General features: G+C 37.8%; 2 protein-coding genes across 5 annotated transcripts; both read left to right on the top strand.

Moving 5' to 3' along the window:
- The first annotated feature begins 1,257 nt into the window (after positions 1–1,257).
- Positions 1,258–7,419, top strand: LOC109002100 (uncharacterized protein YMR315W). Its single transcript, XM_018979702.2, has 12 exons — positions 1,258–1,552; positions 2,369–2,509; positions 3,550–3,598; positions 3,811–3,828; positions 4,745–4,860; positions 4,934–5,047; positions 5,636–5,686; positions 5,928–6,016; positions 6,141–6,201; positions 6,279–6,356; positions 6,544–6,654; positions 7,059–7,419. Exons 1-12 carry the CDS (start codon positions 1,427–1,429, stop codon positions 7,185–7,187), a joined length of 1,083 nt encoding a protein of 360 aa, XP_018835247.2. The 5' UTR covers positions 1,258–1,426; the 3' UTR covers positions 7,188–7,419.
- An 8,601-nt stretch (positions 7,420–16,020) lies between these two features.
- LOC109002099 (FT-interacting protein 3-like) lies at positions 16,021–19,780 on the top strand. 4 transcript variants are annotated; one of them, XM_018979700.2, is made up of 2 exons: positions 16,021–16,201; positions 16,955–19,780. In XM_018979700.2, the coding sequence occupies exon 2, from the start codon at positions 17,040–17,042 to the stop codon at positions 19,365–19,367; it is 2,328 nt and encodes a 775-aa protein (XP_018835245.1). In that variant the 5' UTR covers positions 16,021–16,201; positions 16,955–17,039; the 3' UTR covers positions 19,368–19,780. The 4 variants fall into 4 exon arrangements, with proteins under 4 accessions (XP_018835245.1, XP_018835246.1, XP_035541337.1 ...); XM_018979701.2 differs by having other exon boundaries at positions 16,109–16,201; positions 16,942–19,780; XM_035685444.1 differs by having other exon boundaries at positions 16,109–16,201; positions 16,777–19,780.
- Positions 19,781–19,999: the final 219 nt, after the last annotated feature.

Below are 19,999 nucleotides of genomic sequence, written 5' to 3'. Positions count from 1 at the left end.
TTTGGATGACCCCAACTTAAATTATGTTGCATTGCTAAATGTGACATAATAATAAGATAAAGAAGAATATTACTAATTATAGGTTGTGTAAGTGCCGCACACTTATTTTTAAAAAATTTATCATTAAAAATTAATTTTCAAATAAATTTCATATTTACTCAATTTTTTTTTTAAAAAAAAAAATTCGCAATGCTCGCTAAGAGTGCTACTATCATTTTACTGCATTTATTGTCAACGAAAATAATTATGTGCCGTTTAGATAGTGAGTTGAGATAAAAGTTAAAAGTTAAATAAAATATTATTATAATATTATTTTTTAATACAAAAAGCTCGCTAAGAGTGCTACTATCATTTTACTGCATTTATTGTCAACGAAAATAATTATGTGCCGTTTGGATAGTGAGTTGAGATAAAAGTTAAAAGTTAAATAAAATATTATTAGAATATTATTTTTTAATACAAAAATTATATATGCAGTCACTTTTGTGTACTATTTGTACAATCTGCTACTGTGATTAGTTGCATCACTTTTTTTAATAGAAAATAATTGTTTTGACCAATCACATTAATGAAGTGTACAAAGAGTATGCAAAAATGACTATATGTAATAGAACTCATTTTAATATTATTATTATTTTAGGATTTATAAAAATTAAATTATTTATTATATTTTATATAAGAATTTAAAAAAATTATAATGATGAGATAAAACACTTCTTATAAATCGGCCTTTGTCAAATTAACTTTTCAATGAATCCTTCTTCATAGTAAAATTAAATAGTTAGATAATAATGAAGTGGAAGAATGCTAAGTATAACTCTCAAATGTGCAAATCTTGTCTAAAGATTTTGTAAATGTGAGCTCATTAGCCTCGTTTGTTTTCACAACTATTCTCATTTCATTCTATCTTATATTATCTAATTATTATAGTTTTTTTAAATTCTTAATAAAAAATTTAATTTTTTTAAATCTTAAAATAATAATAATATTAAAAAAATATATTCTAATAATATTTTAGTTAATTCTTAACTTTTATCTCAACTCATCTCATTTATAAAAATAAACGAAAAAAAAAATGAAAATTTCACACATTTTTTTATACCGAAAATTATATTTTTATAAAAAATTTACGGGAGGTTTATGCATTTAAGATTTGTATATCTTTCTGGTGAAGCAATAGATATCTCTTCTATTTCACAAAAATAAATTAAAATTAAAATAAAATAACATTGCTAGCCTAGCTCCGCGAAGTACATCTACCACATCAGCCTCCATCCTCTAGTTATGCACACTGCGCATGGCACATATAACACAATTGCCATTTCCCAAACCTCAAGCTTTAACATTTATTTATTGTAGTACTTCAGGCAATTGAGGTTGAGGAACTGCAAGGAGGTTGAAGAACCCAATTACAAGAACCGCAGAAATGGAAAAGGGGGCAGCCCAGATAGCTATAATTGGAGCTGGGATCTTCGTGAGGACTCAGTACATTCCCAGACTCTCCGAGATCTCTCACCTCTTCAATCTCAAAGCCATTTGGAGCCGTTCTGAGGTGCTTTGCAATTTTCTGTTTCTTTGTCATTATGCTTTCTTTTATTTTATATATATATATATATATATATATATATATATGCTCCAGTTTAATTACATTCTGTAGTAAAAAGATCTATCTGATAAGGAAATCGTTTAGTGAATCGACACACAAGGTCTTATTGGGATCTGAATGTTCAAATTAAGATTTGTTCTTTGTGTTTCCTTGTCGTAGGACGCATTTATGAGTAGCTGGAAGTCTGGAAGCTTTCATTTTATTTTGTTTTTCCATATATCTTTATAAGGAAAAAAAAAAAAAAACTCTGTTTCAAGTTTCAACTGTGACTTTAATTCAAATTAATTTTATAGGCTAGCCTTTTCTTTTGTTAATCCTCAAGCTCAAAACTTAGCCAGATGCAGGGTTGGAACCAGAAATTTTATTTTGGGGCAAAGTGAATTTTTATAATCTTGAAAGTAAAAGAGGAACTTGGGGAGAACGAAGGCAACAATGTAATACCTATGTTTTGTTATGTGTGTGAGTCTCTCTCTCTCTGTTTTTTTTTTTTTTATAAGTAATCTCTCTGTTTTTTTTATGTATATAGGTTTGATGTTCTTGAGATTTTTTTTTTTTTCATTTATTGATAAACAAATGTTTTCAAGCTATCCCAATGTGAAACCTTCCTTTTTTTTTTTTCTTTTCTGTGGGTGTTTATTCTTTGTGTGTATAGGGTTAAAGGTCTTTCATTTTTGTGTTTTTTTATGTATAAACAAACAGGTTTTAAGGAAAAAGAGAGATTATTATGGAGTATTCTATGTTTTCTTGTATGTTCATACACAGGAATCGGCGAGAGGTGCTGTTGAGATAGCTCGCAAACATTTTCCAGAAGTGGAATGTAAGTGGGGTGACAATGGTCTTGATGAGATCATCCATGATCGTTCAATAATCGGGGTTGCGGTTGTTTTGGCTGGACAAACACAGGTATCTGATTCCTTATTTCTCGCTTTCATCTCTTCAAATGTGCTCATCAGTTTTCATTTAAGTTGCATCTTTGCTCTTGAGCAATAGTGTGACAAACTAAGGAAAGTTCAAACCACATTCGGGCTTATACCCTAAAAAGATTAGTCATTGTTATAATGAGAACTCCTTGGAATCATAATAAAGTGTGTATTCAGCGCAAAGTTCCAAGGCCAAAGGGCTTTGCTTACCAAAAGTGAAGCGAATTTACCATGGTGCACATTTTTGGTGCTTCTTGTGCGAGCTTAAAGCAGAGAGAAGCGTGCTTTTATAATTTTTTTTAAAAAAAATATTAAAATATCAGTTCAAGACAGTGTTGGTGAAAGCTAGGCATACTTAAGTGCAAATGCTGTCTAGGACCTAGGCACAAAACACAAGCGAAACTGCATACCTGATTGAATTCAAGCACACATTTTTAAGGATGATGTACGATAACAAAAAGTCCTTAAAATACAATAAAAAGGTTCAAAAAGCAAGATGGTAATATATTTGGCCTATTACCTAAATTATTAGAGTATTTAGCATCCTGAAAATCATTTAATGATTTTAATGATTTTGCATTATAACAAACAATAAAAGAGGTATGATAACATATTACCATCTTGCTTTTTAAACCCCCTTTTTATTGTATTTTACTGATTTTTGTTATCATATGTATTCCTTTAAAAATGTTCCCTTTACTTCAATCAGGCATGTGCTTACACTTTGTGCCCAAGCACAGAAGTGAGCCTAGCGCTTTTATCAACACTGGATTTGTATCAAGTAGACTTCATATCTATTAATGAATCGAAGTCAGTTGAATCAGGAAAAGGTCAACAAATCAACTTCTATATAGACATCAGAATCTGTCAAATTGATAAATCTGACTTCTTTTAGAGAAAATTCCACCACACTATGTTGCTTGTCCATGTTCAGTTATTTTATTGTCCAGTATGTGAAGGCCTGTGGCTTTAACCTTCATAATTATTGGTTAGATGTCTCTAACGTATGAACCAATCTTCCAGGTTGATTTTTCACTGAGGCTGCTCAAGGCAGGGAAGCATGTCCTTCAAGGTAGTTTATATTCCAAAATAACCTACAGCTGATGGCAGTATATAACCAGGAAAAAGAAAATTGGGCACTTCTGAAGCCAACTTATTGCATTCCAACTAACTGAATACATTATAATAATAAAAAAAATGCTGCTTTTCATTCTGTACTATGTACTAAAATTTACCTTTTGGACATGCCACATGTGCTGATTGGCTGACTTGTGGGATCTGAAGAGAAACCGGCCGCAGCTTGTAAGTATGATGCATTAACACATTACAATTATCCCTCTAATCAAATGATGCTGGGAGTTTGTGTATCTGCAGAAAATTCTTTAGTGAATGTCCCCTTATAGTTTATCTGTAACTTAAAGGCACTTTATGGAGTTCAATTTGTTCACTTGTGAACTCCGACAGTTGCTATAATGAAATTGTTTTAGATAGGTAGCAAGAAACAACAAACTTGAATGTGCAGAAAGGGACTAGAGTAAAAGTGTATCTGAGCCATATTCATGTGTCCAATGTTGCATATAAAGAATAAGTCTGACTTTCGATGTAATCAAGTGCAGAGTCCAGAAATGCCCTCGATTGAAGAATACCAAAATGAAGCTGACAAGTATGGTATCTCTTCTACATATCTTAAGGGCTTCCCCGCGTCTTATGTGACTGGCCAAAGTTGCAGCATCCTCAAACACGTTATTTTCTTCCTTCCTAAAGTTTAATGATTAAAAATTATAATAATTAATTCCCCAAAATTTCTTTTCACCCAAGGTGAAGGCGATGTGCCAATGCCACGTACATGTATCAATTATCAATATTCATTACTGAGTCAGCTTTAAGCAGTAGGGAACAATCCTATATTTTTATTTCAGCATCCAATCCTATGTCAGCTTTGGCGTCAAGACTCTTATTTAGCCCTTCGTTTTAATCTTCCAATACTTGATTGGCCACAAAGCAAACTTTATTTTAGTGAATTAATTTCTTATATAGATTTAATTAACTTTTTATTATTTAAGCCGGTATTCTTTGACTCAATTAACTTGAAATTCCTACACTTCTGGTGCCTTTTTTTTTCCCTTTGACTGAAATAATGTGGAAGCTTTCAATCTGATGTTAACAGAACTTGATCTCTACCATGTGTTTGTTAAATGTTAAGATTTTGATATTGCAGCTATAAGTGAGTTGGAAACTGCACTTTCAAGCTACGAATCTATTTGTGCCAATCTCCCTGGCCACCCAATTTGGGCCGTGGCAGAAAACTATCGATTTGAACCTGCTTTTGCTGAGGTACTTGTTTCTGTCATATTTGAAATGGTTCCTATTGCTCTGACTTGCTAGAAACTCATTGTTGCTTCTACAGTGCAACAAACTGATGGCTGACATTGGGGATATGATGAGTGTCCAAGTTATCATTGAAGGATCCATGAGTAGTTCAAATCCATACTTCTCAAGTTCTTGGAGGCGTAACTTCGCAGTACGTATTTCATAATAATCCTGAATAACAAACATCGCAAAAAAGCCCTTGCCATCAAACATATTCCTTGGATAAGAGAATACTAAATTTGCAACAAATTTTACTACAGGAGTTTTACAAACTGAGTTGACAGTGCAAGTGCTTGGTAACAAATCACCAATGTAATAAATATCGGTTTGACTTACCTTTTTTATTTGAGCTTCTGATTGGTGATACATCAGTTTGTAAAGGTTATGTTGTAAATCTTGTGGTACCTCTAGCATTACTCTTTTTACTATAAGTTAGTTGTCAATGTGATGAGCATTCAATATGTACCCCATACAGAGAGGTTCGTAACTATATCCTCTGATAACATTCAAGATCAAAAGATTGTCTGGCACCTTTACACCCAGTTGCAATGTCAAGTAACAAGAAGATTTCATTCTTCTCATTCTTTATATCATGTCTAAATTATTTACTTAATTAATTCATTCTGGATTCTCACAGATGCCATGCTTGATTGTTAGCATAGCAACGTTCCCTTTCCATACTATCAGGCTTGAACTAGTCCTTAAGTTATATTATGACAAGTTTATCTTTATATGGCAGGGGGGTTTCATCCTGGATATGGGAGTTCATTTCATTGCAGGATTGAGGATGGTAATCTCAGACTTTTCAAGTCCAATTAGATTGGATTGAGGAAAAAAAATGATAAAGAGCGTATAAAGTTTGGAAGTTAAGAACTTTCTCTACACCGTAACACTTTTGCTAAGTTGGTGGTTAGCATAAGATCTTACCACTTTGGAGGCTGTTTAGTATTAACATGGAATAAGTTTTTCTGGTAAACTATTTAAGCCATATTGTGATTATACATGTTATTTTCCCAATTTCATATGAACAGCTTGTAGGTTGTGAGATAGTCTCAGTTTCGGCCATGACTTCTCATGTGGATACAACCTTACCCCCACCAGATAACATATCCTCTCTATTGTAAGTTTCGATTGTGTGGAGTTTACTTTACAAGAATGTGAAGTCCTTTCTCTTTATTTTCCCATTTCTTTCCCAACATGATTGAAAGACTGAAGGTTGATTATTTGCACTTTCCTTGCCTTAGTCAACTTGAGAATGGATGTTCCGGAGTTTTTGTGATGGTTGTCTCCGCAAGAGTGCCCAAGGCATGTGGTAAATGATGGATTTACTTTATTATCTACGCATACACAGACTATTTAACTACTGTTTTGGCTGTGTTTAGATAGTCTGGCGCGTTGTTGGCTTAAAGGGAACGCTGCAAATTGAGCGTGGAAATCTAGATGGAAGACATGGCTACCTGGTATATTGAGAATCACTTTACTATTCATGTAATGGTACTCGTATAATTTATATGAAGCCTAGAGTTTTATTTTTTCATTGTATTTGAAAAAAAAAAAAAACTCATTTTTTTCTTGACTGGAAATTTGTCTTCCAGATTACTTGTAATAAAATGAAATCTCTCGATGACATATCATGATGCATCACAGGTTTCATTTTATGGTTCTGATGGGCAAAACAAAAGCTCCTTCTTTTCCTTCAGCGGAGTGACTGATGAATTAAAAGCTTTTATACACGACATATCACAGGCCACGGTTAAGGTATATGCATTTCTATTATATGCATAGTGATATTTGCATTTTGAGTATTGATTGCGAGGGTTTTCTCCTCTTGAGGGTGTGTAATACCGGTTCCTTCAAAGAAGATGAGTCTAATCATTTCAATGGCGTTCAATTTGCATATCTTCTGATTGTTTAACTTTGCTCGTCAGTGTGATGATGTAGCAGACTTCTGAATTATTCTATCTAGGCGGAATATTTGTGGCTTTGTTTTTCTGAATTCTATTGATTTTCTCATTTTACATCTTTCTTTCAATTATGAGGACTTTTCTGGAGAACTCAGCTGTTGGACAGCTTAATATGGCTTTCACAATATAATTTGATAATCTCTATAAAAAGATTGCCTGGCAGAGACTGATCCCTTAATCCTATATATTATGTTGCAGAGCGGCAGTGCCTATGAAGCTGAGCCCCGCCTGTCCTTTGTGGAAGGTGCCAGAGATGTTGCTGTTCTAGAGGCGATGCTTGAATCTGGAGCCAGGCAAGGGGCTAGTGTTCGGGTGAAGAAGTTTTAGCCTGCCGATGGGATATCTTCTTCACCAACATGATCGTGAGGACTAGATATATATTTGAATACTGAGATTCTTTGTGTTTTCACACTTCAATATAAACAAATCAACTTAAAATAAAAGAGTATGATATCCATGGTGGTAGTAGTAGTGTTCAAGGATTTAAGGGGCAATTGGCTCCTCTGTAACTTTGAATCAAATCAATAAAAACTGCTCAGATATTGAACTTTCGTGCTTATTCTTGAATCAATGAAGATAATAATTTTAAAAATAATATGAATAATGACAATGATATAAATCATAATAATTAGAATAAACATATCTAAACTTCTGAACCACCACAAATTTTCCCTAATAGCTTTTGTATTATCAAAACTGAGGAGAAATGTGGTGTGCAAACTGACCCCTAATGTTTTTTGCCATGACAGTCTCCCGCATGGGGCTATCCTTGAAAAATTGCTTTCCCATTAATCTACAAATTACTGAAAAGCCTCTATTAAATATTCTGACACTACCAATTACAGTACTGTATGGACCATTTTGATGATAAACTCTTCAAATGTAGCATTAATTTTGGTATGGAACTTCGTTGAAAGGAATATTGGTCTATATATGTATGTGTTAGAATATTATCATGAATATATTTTAAGTATTGTAATGTTCTAACATGTATGTATATATATATACACACACATTATATGTAAATCGGCAGTATCTAATCTCTTCGTATGAAGAGAGCATTTGCAAAAAGAATTAACCTGATCCAAATGCAAGAGTAATTACTAAGTGGTCTTGGAGTGAGTATAAATACGTAGCGTACTTCCCATTATAGAACAGGATGACATGTAATTCATAATGAGTACCTAATAATTTTTTAAAATTTAAATACCTCAAAAGCCTACTTATGTTGAGGTGAGAGCACGCACCTAATATAAGATGTAAATTTAGCGATGACGGTAGGTAGTATATATAATATAAAACTACAACTTTTTATACGACTTTAAAACTGTAAACATATTTCGAAAAGTTTAAAACAAAAATCATTTCAAAATATATATTGATGCAATTTTCCGAGACACTTGCAACGCTCCCAAACAACCTCAAACCCGAGAGAGCCTCGGGAGACCCAATGGGAGATGCCTTCCGTAAGGGGATTTTCCCTCCTGAAGATCCGAGTAACAAGTCCATAAGGGACTTTTGTGGGGGCCTCATCCGACCCAACAAACCTCCCCTAAAAGAAGTCATTGGGCCTCTACAGAATATTCGGCCCGTAAGCAAAACCAACCCATGAAGCAATCCTCATCCGAGAAAGACTAACGATAGGGATAGATGAGACTCGCCACCCTGACACACCCCAGTAACACCTTGCCCTCGAAAACCTGTATAGGCAGGTGGACTAGAGATGCAGAGGACCATCGATCTCCTAACATGGAGAGACTCGGCAATGATCACTCGTAGGCTAAAGTCTAGTCAGGGAGCTACGCAGCATTAATAGCGCCACTCTAGGAGCCACGTTGCATTAAACGATTCTGATCGAACAACAGTCGAAGTGACATGAGCCCCCTAAGGCAAGGTACGAGATGTCCCCACCCAAAAACCTCGAATAAAAGTTGACCCCCAAGTACGAAGAACTATCTTTAAGCTCTTGCACAAACTACGAAGGAGATATACTGATTTAAACATCGGAGACTCCTCGGCTGCCCCCCAGCTCCTCCTTTCTCTATTTTCTGGAGTGTGCAAGTATCAAAGCCTAGGCCTTACTAGAACCCGACCCAAATGTGTACAAAACACGACATTGACACCTTCGATGGTGTCAATGTCGTGTTTTATGCCACTAGGAGTGTATTTACAAGGACTAAGGTGTTCTTCATGGTGCTATCATCATAGACCATATCCTTTCAGAACTTATTGTCATAGACCCCACTCTTAAATAAACCATGTTGGTTGAGATTCCTTGTTGAGGACATCTCTAAGCACTAATGGTGCGTTTTGTTAAACCTTACCTTTAGTCACCTTACATCATGTGGATTCCTTGTGATCAGGACATTGGTCACGCATCATTCTTTTCTCACCCATCATGAGATTTATGCCCAACAATTACGGTGAGCAACATAGTCAAATTTTTCTAGAAATCTATCATGTGTCGACTCGGCATACCACAATCCCTAGTCTTAGACAATGGGCAGCAGTTTAGCTACAAAAATACAAAGACTAGTGCTCAGAATTAGGAATGAAAGTCAGGTATTTATCCCCCGACCATCCATAGAGAAACAGACAAGTAGAGGCGACGAATAAAACTGTGTTCCGCATGGCAAAGAAGAGGCTCAATGATTGAAATGGAACTTAGGTCAAAGAGCTCTTGGGAGTGTTGTGGGCATACAAAACCACCGTAAGAATTCCAACGGTAGAGACCCCATTCGCGATGACATATGGCAGGGAGGCAATGATGCCCATGGAAATTGGCGTACCAAGTCACCGAGTCCAACACTACTGTAAGGAAGCAAACAATAAGGGCTCAGAAGGGAACCTCGACTTGCTAGAAGAAAAGAGAGAAGAGCAAGAGGTAAGAGTTGTAGCCTACAGGAAGAGGATAGCAGAATACTTTACCAAGATAGTCAAATATGAGGGTCTTTGTGCTAAGGGAAGTTGGTACCACTTCTAGAAGACAGGGAGAGGGGAAGCTCAAGCTAAGTTGGAAAAGGCCATACGTCATCATACCAAGCAGCAGACTTGACTCCTACCACATGGAGGACATGAACAGGAAGAAGCTGTCATACCCATGGAACGCAAAGTAGCTAAGAAAATGTTTCGTTTAGAAAACAACACATAACTAAGTTGCAGGATAAACAAAGAAGTTTCCTAATTGACTACACAAACCAAGGAGCAAGTCTCTCACTCCCCTAACATGCCAAAGGTGAGCTAGCGATAACTGTTAACGCACACACATGCAACCAGGGTTAACAGTCGCACTAAAAATTGGTGACCAAGGCTAACGCGCACACATGTTACGGAGGTTAGCCTCCATCACCATAGTGATCAAGCAAGTCTCACGCTCCTCAGCTTGCAAAAGGTGACCTAGCGAGAACTGTTAATGCAAGCGCATGGGACCGAGGTTAACACTCACACCAAGAATTGGCAACAAAGGGTAACGCATGTGCATGCAATTGGAGTTAACCTCAGCCACCATAGCGATTGTTAACTGATATTACAACAACAACCCAGTACAAGAAAACAAGGGACAACCATATACAAAAAGGAAGAGGCAGCCTTAGAACTAAGTCCCTAGTCCACTATTAAGGGGAGGAGGAAGTAATTGGGCAAAGAAGGTGGCAGGCATCACGTCGCCTTGAGAGAATCCAGGATGGCTAGAACTGCTAGATCGAGAAGAACACTGCGCATGTCTAAAGTCTTCAAGTCTGCCCCGGGATTGATTAACATGAATTTTCTCAACGTCCAAAGACTAAGGTTGTACCTAATTCCCCAAGTGTAAACATTGTTGGCTTTGTAGAACTTCTCCTAGACCATGAGATCCTTCAACTCGCCCTGCACAATGTCAAGCTCCAAGCGGAGTTTCCCACTTGACTTCTTAGCCGCAACAACCCTCTCCGCATAGACGAAGCAATGGTCCTTCTCAACCTAAGTAGCTTCCACCGCCTCTTCTAATTCAGCTTGTAGCTCGCCGTTATGTTGGCGCTCAGCTGCCAACTCATCCTCCAGTAATGATATGGCTTGAGTGGCCTCCCACTCATGCTCCATAGTCTGATCCAGTCCACACTAGGTCTTCTCCAAAGAAGATCTCTCTAAGGCCAAAGCACATCGGAGCTCTAATATTACTACTTTTAGCTTGGTGATCTCAACCACCTGCACACGTGAGTGGCCGCCCAAGTTGGTGTAAGCTTCTTCCTATCGTTTCTTTTCCTCCACTGCCTCTAACACGGCTTGAAGAGCCCCTTCCATGAACGATTGGGAAGACTGCACGATCTCCTCCAAGTAGAGTGGATAGAGCATGGGCAAGCTAAAGTGCAACCCACCCCCCATCCACTTTCATTAAATTTATAATGAAACCCACCCTCCCACCTGGGATAGTGGACCGATTTTTTGTTTGTTGCCCTTGCGACCAACCGAATTTCGGGGGCTCACCGCCCAAGCCCAGTGAGCGAGACCTACATTGGTTCCCATCATGTCTTCTCACACTGTGGAAGTGGAAGAATTTGCAGGCGGTTAGGTTAGGGTTCTCATCCCCAACTGCTTTAAGGGCTTGCCTTCATAACAAGTAACAAGATAGTAAGATCCTCCAAGCGTTAAGTAAGAGATGGGCGAGAGCCATGGGCTAATCCAAAGTATCACGAATAGGCGACAGAAGAGAAGCCTTAGCCCCATCTAGAACATGTCGATGTAGAGCTCGACATGCTCAGCAGCCCCCTCAAAGTTGAATATGCCACTAAGAGAGTCAGGAAGGCTCAACCTCACTGCATCTGGAATATCGAACCATTCCCCCCACAAAGTTTATCTCTACTTGGGTGGTGGTTGCAGTCCATCAACTCCCTTCGAAAGTAGTAGAAAGAGAGAAGTTTATCTTTTCAAGGGTCATCTTGTGATTGATGTGAACTAGAAAGACGAGAAGTATTTATGGAAGTATTTTCTTACAGCCATCAAAATAGTGAGGTATGAAAAGCTTGAAGATGGAGAGAGAAATGAAAGGATGAGTAGTTGAGTGTAAAAGGAAGGAGTTCAAGGAAGAATGAGAGGTGAAGAAAGAAGAAGAGTGATGATTATGGGAAAATGAAACGGCAAGGAGTAGAAAAAGCCAAACCAAGAAGGAGACACCACAAGTTGGAAATAGGGAAGGCACGCTAAACAAAATCTTGGGTTTTGCGCATTATAATGCAATGGGTATAAAAGTTGTCAGATGAACAATCAGATCTTGCTCTACATGATATGATAGGGAAAAAGGCATCAGACAAACTATCGAACAGGTGAATGTGTCATGCTAAGTGGACACATGCACTAGGGAAAGGACACGTGCCCAGGAAAGAGTGTAGCGAGTACAAAAGGGTAAAATTTTAAAACAATAAATTTCAACCAAAATACGTGTGGCAAGAATTTGTGAGATAACTGTTGAGCGTAAATACCCACAGTGGGCAAGGAAAGAATAATGGGCAGCCAATGACCTAATCACGAGGGATCCACATGATGTAAGGCAATTAAAGTGTAAGGTTGAACAAAATACATTGTTGGGACTTAGGAACATACTTAGTGAGGAATATCAACCAATAGAGTTTATCAAAAATTGGGGGGTTTATGACAATAAGTAGTGATGACATACTCTCACTGGAAAGACATTATCAATTGCATAATTATGCTCCCGAAGGGAATGGAACCATGAAGAACACCCTAGTCCTTATAAATACGCCTCCAAGTATGTGTTACAAATACGAGTTTCATTAGTTTTAGAGTAACCCCTATCTCACTTAATTAACCATCGGAGGCATATCCCACTAGGTCCCTATTAAGTTTGTGGAGCCTAGTTTTGTTCTGTCCGATTTGATGACTTATCCTGACAAGATAAAAATACGTTATGGTTTTTTGTTGTATTTTCAATGAGGCTTGTGCCATGGAGTGCAGGCTTAGCCCAAGCCGAAGTGAATTTTTGGAACTGTTTGCGAAGTGCTAGGTAGAAAGTTCGCTCGACACTCGTTCGACAAGTCACTCGAGTAAAGCTCGAATAAAGAGTTCGCTTGACATGCGCTCAACACTCCGCTCGAGCGAAACTCAAACAGAGAGTTTGCTTGATGTGCGCTAGACACGTTGCTCGAGCAAATAACACAGAAAATTAAAATTAGGATTTCTGTCATATGACACTATAAATATGTACTTAATGAGAGTTTTGAGTGTTCTTAACAGTACAATTTCACCTCAAAGTGTGTTTTGTGATTTCCCAACATAATAAATACTCTACAACTCTGTGGATGTAGGCACGTTGCCGAATCACGTTAATTTTATGTCGTGTGATTGTTTATTAGTATTTACTTTTACTTCATTTGTCGTCATTGGTTTCATAACAATCCCCAAGGATTTCTCTCCGTTTGGGAGCGTTGCAAGCGTCCATGAAATTGCATCAAAGATATATATATATATATATATATGTTGTTTTTAATTAAATATCTCATATTATTCTTGCATATTGTACTGGTCTATTACTAGTTATATATATCAATTGTAACTTCGTCTGAATACTTTGGAGTAGTACAAATCTACATGACTTAAGACTTTGTTTATATATAGTCTCAACAATCAACATGCAGGAGCCTAGTGTACAATTTTCGCTATGAGACTAGCAAGCTAGGGCGTTCCAGTTCCACTGCCATACAAATGGCAGAGGAAAGACGCGGTTTCTCGGCTAATGTGTTGCGCATTGACATTGACGTACGAGGAACCATGTGTTTCTTCTAGGTGACCTAATTCTGACCCAACGCAAATCTCAAATTAAGGAACATACACAAGATGTTGTGACTTGTGAGCCCGTGCTTGATCAAGTAGTATCTGCCTCTGTAATTGGTCGGTTTTGGGATCGATTGTCTCGGTGTCGGTGGCTAGATCCCACCTTCTATCATATAATTCCATCCTTTGGTTGTCAGAATCCTGCCATTGACAACCGGAGGGGTTGATGCTCTCACCCCTTTGGTGATCTTTGTCAAGGGGGTTTCTTTTCATATTTTTCTTTTGTGGCTATCACATTAAAAAACCTCAAAAACTAATCTTAATGCATTCATGATTAGGCTATTCGTCAATGAACTTCATAAAACATTACCAGCAGTAGCTTAAAATGCTTACGGCCTGCGAAACATGTTAAGATATAAAATAAAGAGTAATTTTACATACAACATTAAAGTGTATAAACGTCGTATAATCGCTTTGAAAAAAAATAGGATCTACTATTAAAAAATTAATTTTTTTCATGTGGGTCCCATGTTTCATTAACTTTTTTCAAAACGATTATGCGGTAGTTGCACAATTCACAGTTGTATATATCTTTTCTCTAAAATAAATAATAAAATCTACATCTTCCCATCAACTTAAGCTTTTGGGATAAATAGTGATTATATATGGTATCAATGCAGAGGTCCTGAGTTCGAATCCTCACTCTACAATCGATCTCATTTAATTAAATATTCTTCATGTTGAGTCTACTCATTGAAGGGCTGACCCACATGAAGTGAGGGGGGAGTATTAAGATATAAAATAAATAATAAAATCTATATCTTTCCATCAGTTTAACATTTTGAAACAAGTGGTAATTACATATGTGAGATATCTTTTTGTTCTGAAATGTTTCAACTGTACAAGATATGAGAAACCGTTTTAAGTGACGCAAAATTGGGACTCATTCACTTTCCATGGGCAATGCAGTGCATGTACGTGCAAGTCTGGTGCATAGCTATCGACGAAAACAACTGTCAGGTCGAGGGGTGGATCATTAAGAATTGTCATGCTAAAGTGGAGTAAAATTAATCAGTACGAATAATGATATTGATAGAAGAAGTGATTAATGCAAGCCATATTTAATTAACACTTCTTTTTTAAGCCATTGAATTTGCATATATAAGCCATGGATGCTTCGTACCCTCAAGCTAAATGGTCGTAAGGTTGGTGGAGGAGATGAGGTTGAATTGGTCCAAAACCAACCACACCTAACACGAATTCTCTCATTATTTTTCTCAACAGTTATTGAAAGCAGACGGGCCTATGTGTTGCAATTTTCCCATCAAAGAATAAATACCATTAATCCAATATGTGCACAAGACGGTACCTGTTGTTTTCCATATTGGTCACCCTTGCATGTAGTACAATTCATATGAATACTGTATAAACTTGAGGGTATATGGTCCAGATGATGGATGGAGTACTTGACCACCTAATGATTTTGCTTCTACCTGCAGCTTGGAGTTTTTGCCCATGTCTGCACCACACCCAATAATTTTGTTTTTGTTTTTTATTGGGGGGTCGGGGAGTGGGTAGAAAATACCAATAACTGCACTGAAAGAATTGCTGCACCACAAGTCTCTTCTCTCATATGTATCACTTTCAGTCGCCTATCCCCAACCCAATCATGCTCCTTCTTTGGTTTGCTTGTAAACCATATTTGTTGGAAAATTGAAGGGAAACCAAATTATTATTAAAACTGTTCAAGTTGATTAAGACTCAAGTTTATAGGTTTTAAATATTGTTAAAAAATAAGGTTAGTTTTCATGGCTTTGTCACAAGAGTTTTCAACTTATCTAGAATAGATACTTTTGTCATTCTCTTTATAAATAATATCAACCTATTAGTGATCCATCATGCGTGAAGTTGAAGGAAAAGAAAACACAACTCCCAAATTCCACATCCAAAAACCCCATTTACCACCACCCCCCCCCCCCCCCCAAAAAAAAATATATGACTCGTACGTGTTCCTCGGTTTTCCAGTGCGAAAAGGGTTTGGAAAATAACCAAATGCCACTAAAATAGGGAGAAAATGTAAAGAAATTTATAGACCTAATTCATTTTATAAAATCGATTCTACAAAAGATGATTGTTCATTCCTTATAAATATATCCAAGAACTTGTCTACAAACAATATGAGATTATTCCTCAACACCCTCACTCACGTGCAAGTTAGTATTTTTTCTAATCCTTGTCACAAGATAAGTAATGTGGGACTCCATTCGTCCTGTAGCAGGCTCTAATTCTATGAAGAAATTTATGGACTTAACTCATCTCATAAAATCAGTTCTATAAGAAATGATTACTCATTTTTTATAAATATATTTAAGACTTTGTCCACAGGTAATATGAGATTATTCTCGCTGGTACGTGTCGCTCTCTCTCTCTCTATAATTACAAAGATTCAATGCGTCCACGTTCTATATTAGTCCAGTTTACAGCTTCCTTGGCTTCACTTTTCATTTTTCTTTGTATCAAAAAGTTTTAGATTTTCCATTGGTACACATTGAAGAACTCCGTCTCCAACTGTGCCACAGGTTAGTGTCTAACTGTTATGTGAGTTCGAGTGTGTCTGCATGTATGAACAGAGGTACTCTGCATTTCTTTGACTTATTCATCAGTGCATGTAATAGATATTTTTGAAGTTGGTTTGAGTAGTTGTTGAAAAGCTTTGTTTCTCTCAAAGTAAGTAGTAGTTGTTGAAGCTAATGGGCATTTTTACATGTATTTTGAGATTTCTTGTACAAGTTGGTCTTGCTCATGCTGGTTTTTTGCACTAGATCTGCTAGTTGTCGAATAATAGTCCTCGCCCCAGCTTACTATAGCAACTGTAGCGATTTCTTTTCTCCTACTCTTTGTAAATGCAAACCTGGAAATGGGCATCTGTTGTAATACCCTATTTCTACTTAAAACCCCGCTTCGGCTGAGCCTAATGTTCCAATACTAAGCAGCCTCGACCTTTTTTTTTTTTTTTTTCCTTTTTGGGATTCCAAAAGTTCAAACTTCAAGGGAAAAGAAGCATTAAATATCAACCTTCTTTAGGGCCCTCCTGCAACCGAATGGAGGAATGTGTAGAAATAGTGACTTATGACCTCTTGCTTTGATTTTGCAGGTGGGTTCCCCTTCCTGGTTTAAATCTTTCACTTAAGCACTCTTTGTGTTACTCTATTACTCTGTTTTGTGCTATAATTGATTTGGTCGTCCTTCCATTCCTCTTCGATCCTCATATCTCTCATATGGTATCTCATTTCTGCGAATCCTTAAATTGCTTTGAAAGTTTGGTTTCGTAGGACTACCTTCTGTATCTCTGTGTTTTCGATCTACACTCGAGTCTTTTTGCATCTTTCCCTTGGTTCTTCAGTGTGAACTAGAAAGATGCAGAAGCCTCCGCAACCTCAAGACTTTGCTCTTAAGGAGACCTCACCCAATATTGGTGCTGGTGCAATCACTGGTGATAAGCTTTCTTGCGCCTATGACCTTGTTGAGCAAATGCAGTACCTTTATGTCCGTGTTGTCAAAGCCAAGGAATTACCTGGAAAAGATGTTACTGGTAGTTGTGATCCCTATGTTGAAGTGAAGCTTGGAAATTACAAGGGAGTTACGAAACATTTTGAAAAGAAGTCCAACCCTGAATGGAATCAGGTTTTTGCCTTCTCAAAAGAGCGTCTTCAAGCTTCAGTTTTGGAAGTGGTGGTAAAAGATAAGGATGTTGTGCTTGATGATTTAATCGGCAGGGTTATGTTTGAACTCAATGACATCCCAAAACGTATTCCACCAGATAGCCCGTTGGCACCTCAATGGTATAGACTTGAGGACCGGAAGGGGGATAAGATAACCAAGGGAGAGCTGATGCTGGCTGTTTGGATGGGAACTCAAGCTGATGAGGCGTTTCCGGATGCATGGCATTCAGATGCCGCAGCTGTTGGCCCTGAGGGTGTTGCGAACATTCGATCGAAGGTATATCTTTCCCCAAAGCTTTGGTATGTAAGAGTCAATGTGATTGAAGCTCAGGACTTGGTACCTGGTGATAAAAGTAGGTACCCTGAAGTTTTTGTCAAGGTTGTCCTTGGAAAGCAGATCATGAGGACAAGAACATCTCCAAGCAAAACTATAAATCCTGTGTGGAACGAGGATTTGCTGTTTGTTGTTGCTGAACCATTTGAGGAACCCTTGATTCTGACTGTGGAAGATAGGGTGGCACCAAACAAAGATGAAATCTTGGGAAAGTGCATGATTCGTTTACAGAATGTGCAGAGGAGGTTAGATCATAAGCCTGTAAACACTAGGTGGTTTAATCTTGAGAAGCATGTGGTTGTAGAAGGGGAGCAGAAGAAAGAGATTAAATTTGCCAGTAGGATTCATACGAGGATCTGCTTGGATGGTGGGTACCATGTTTTGGATGAATCTACACACTATAGTAGTGATCTGAGGCCAACAGCAAAGCAATTGTGGAGGCCCAGCATTGGGATCTTTGAATTGGGGATTATAAGTGCTCATGGTTTGATGCCAATGAAGACGAAAGATGGTCGAGGAGCCACAGATGCTTATTGTGTAGCCAAGTATGGGCAGAAATGGGTCCGAACAAGGACAATTTTGGAAAGCTTATCTCCAAAGTGGAACGAACAATACATTTGGGAGGTTTTCGACCCATGTACTGTCATTACAATAGGGGTTTTCGACAATGGTCATACACATGGGGGAGATAAAGCTGGTGGGGGGAAGGATTCTAGAATTGGGAAGGTGAGAATTCGGCTATCAACCCTTCAATCTGATAGGGTTTACACGCACTCATATCCCCTTCTAGCCCTACATTCTTCAGGGGTGAAGAAGGCAGGTGAAGTTCAGTTGGCAGTGAGATTTACATGCTCATCTTTGATTAACATGTTGCATATGTATTCACACCCACTGTTGCCAAAAATGCACTACATTCATCCCTTGTCTGTAATTCAGCTTGATAGCTTGAGGCACCAGGCTATGCAAATTGTCTCCACAAGGCTGAGCCGTGCAGAACCACCATTGAGGAAAGAGGTGGTGGAATATATGCTAGATGTGGATTCACATATGTGGAGTATGAGGAGGAGCAAAGCAAACTTCTTCAGAATAATGGGAGTTCTTAGTGGGTTGATTGCAGTTGGAAAATGGTTTGATTCCATCTGCCACTGGAAGAACCCTCTTACCACCATTTTAATTCACATCCTTTTCATTATATTGGTCCTTTATCCAGAGCTTATACTTCCTACTGTCTTTCTGTACCTTTTCCTGATTGGAATTTGGAACTTCCGGCGCAGACCGCAACACCCTCCTCACATGGACACCCGGCTGTCCCATGCTGATGCTGTTCACCCAGATGAGCTAGATGAAGAGTTTGATACATTCCCTACTTCCCGGTCATCAGATATTGTTAGGATGAGATATGACAGGCTGAGAAGTATTGGAGGAAGAGTTCAGACCGTGGTTGGAGACCTAGCTACTCAAGGGGAAAGGTTTCAGTCTCTAATAAGTTGGAGAGACCCAAGAGCGACCACGCTGTTTGTCATCTTCTGTCTCATTGCTGCCATTGTTCTCTACGTTACTCCATTCCAAGTTGTGGCTCTGCTAACAGGAATTTATGTGTTAAGGCATCCCAGGTTCCGCAACAAGCTTCCTTCAGTTCCACTCAACTTCTTTAGAAGGCTGCCTGCAAGATCGGACAGCATGTTATAAGCAAGCACACATGTCCTCCATAGCCATTAATATCTCCTCTCCATCATTGTTTCCCCATATGTCAAAGTTATGCAGACGTTGCAGCAGCAAGAGCTACAACCAGTGGATCTTTCCTCCATGAATTTTAGTTGGTTGTGCATATGCCATATATATATATATATGTTCCTTATATAACATGTATTTTCATTCAAAATTTGCATATTGGGTTTAGTGAGTGTTGATTTATAGGTTTAAATTGGAATGTGATCCATGTAGAATAATCGGCTCATATGCATGCCAGTGTCACTTCATGTAGTTCTCAATTTGATCTAACCGCGGGTAGATTTTTTGGTGTATAAATAATAGGCATACCAAGTTTAGATTCGAATTTGATCGATATTGAGAATCTGTTCAAAAAGGTGCAGAATTATTTAGGGAAAGACTTTTCAATCTTCTATCAGATCCAAAAATGAATCATGTAGTTCTCTCTTCAGTTGGAAATAAAATGCAACGCCAGCCCAACACCAAATTCAAGCCCAAGCCCGGGAACTATTAATTTATTGAGATTAATATTTATGGAAGCTTAATTGAAATTTAACGAGTAATTTTGAATAGTCAACGGACCAAAAAATTTGTTTTTGTGGAATACGAAT

This window comes from Juglans regia, chromosome 14 (genome assembly GCF_001411555.2).
Source record: "Juglans regia cultivar Chandler chromosome 14, Walnut 2.0, whole genome shotgun sequence".
In the NCBI taxonomy this organism is placed as follows: domain Eukaryota; kingdom Viridiplantae; phylum Streptophyta; class Magnoliopsida; order Fagales; family Juglandaceae; genus Juglans; species Juglans regia.
Note: the sequence above shows the minus strand (reverse complement) of the source record. Positions and strands in the feature narration are given on the sequence as shown.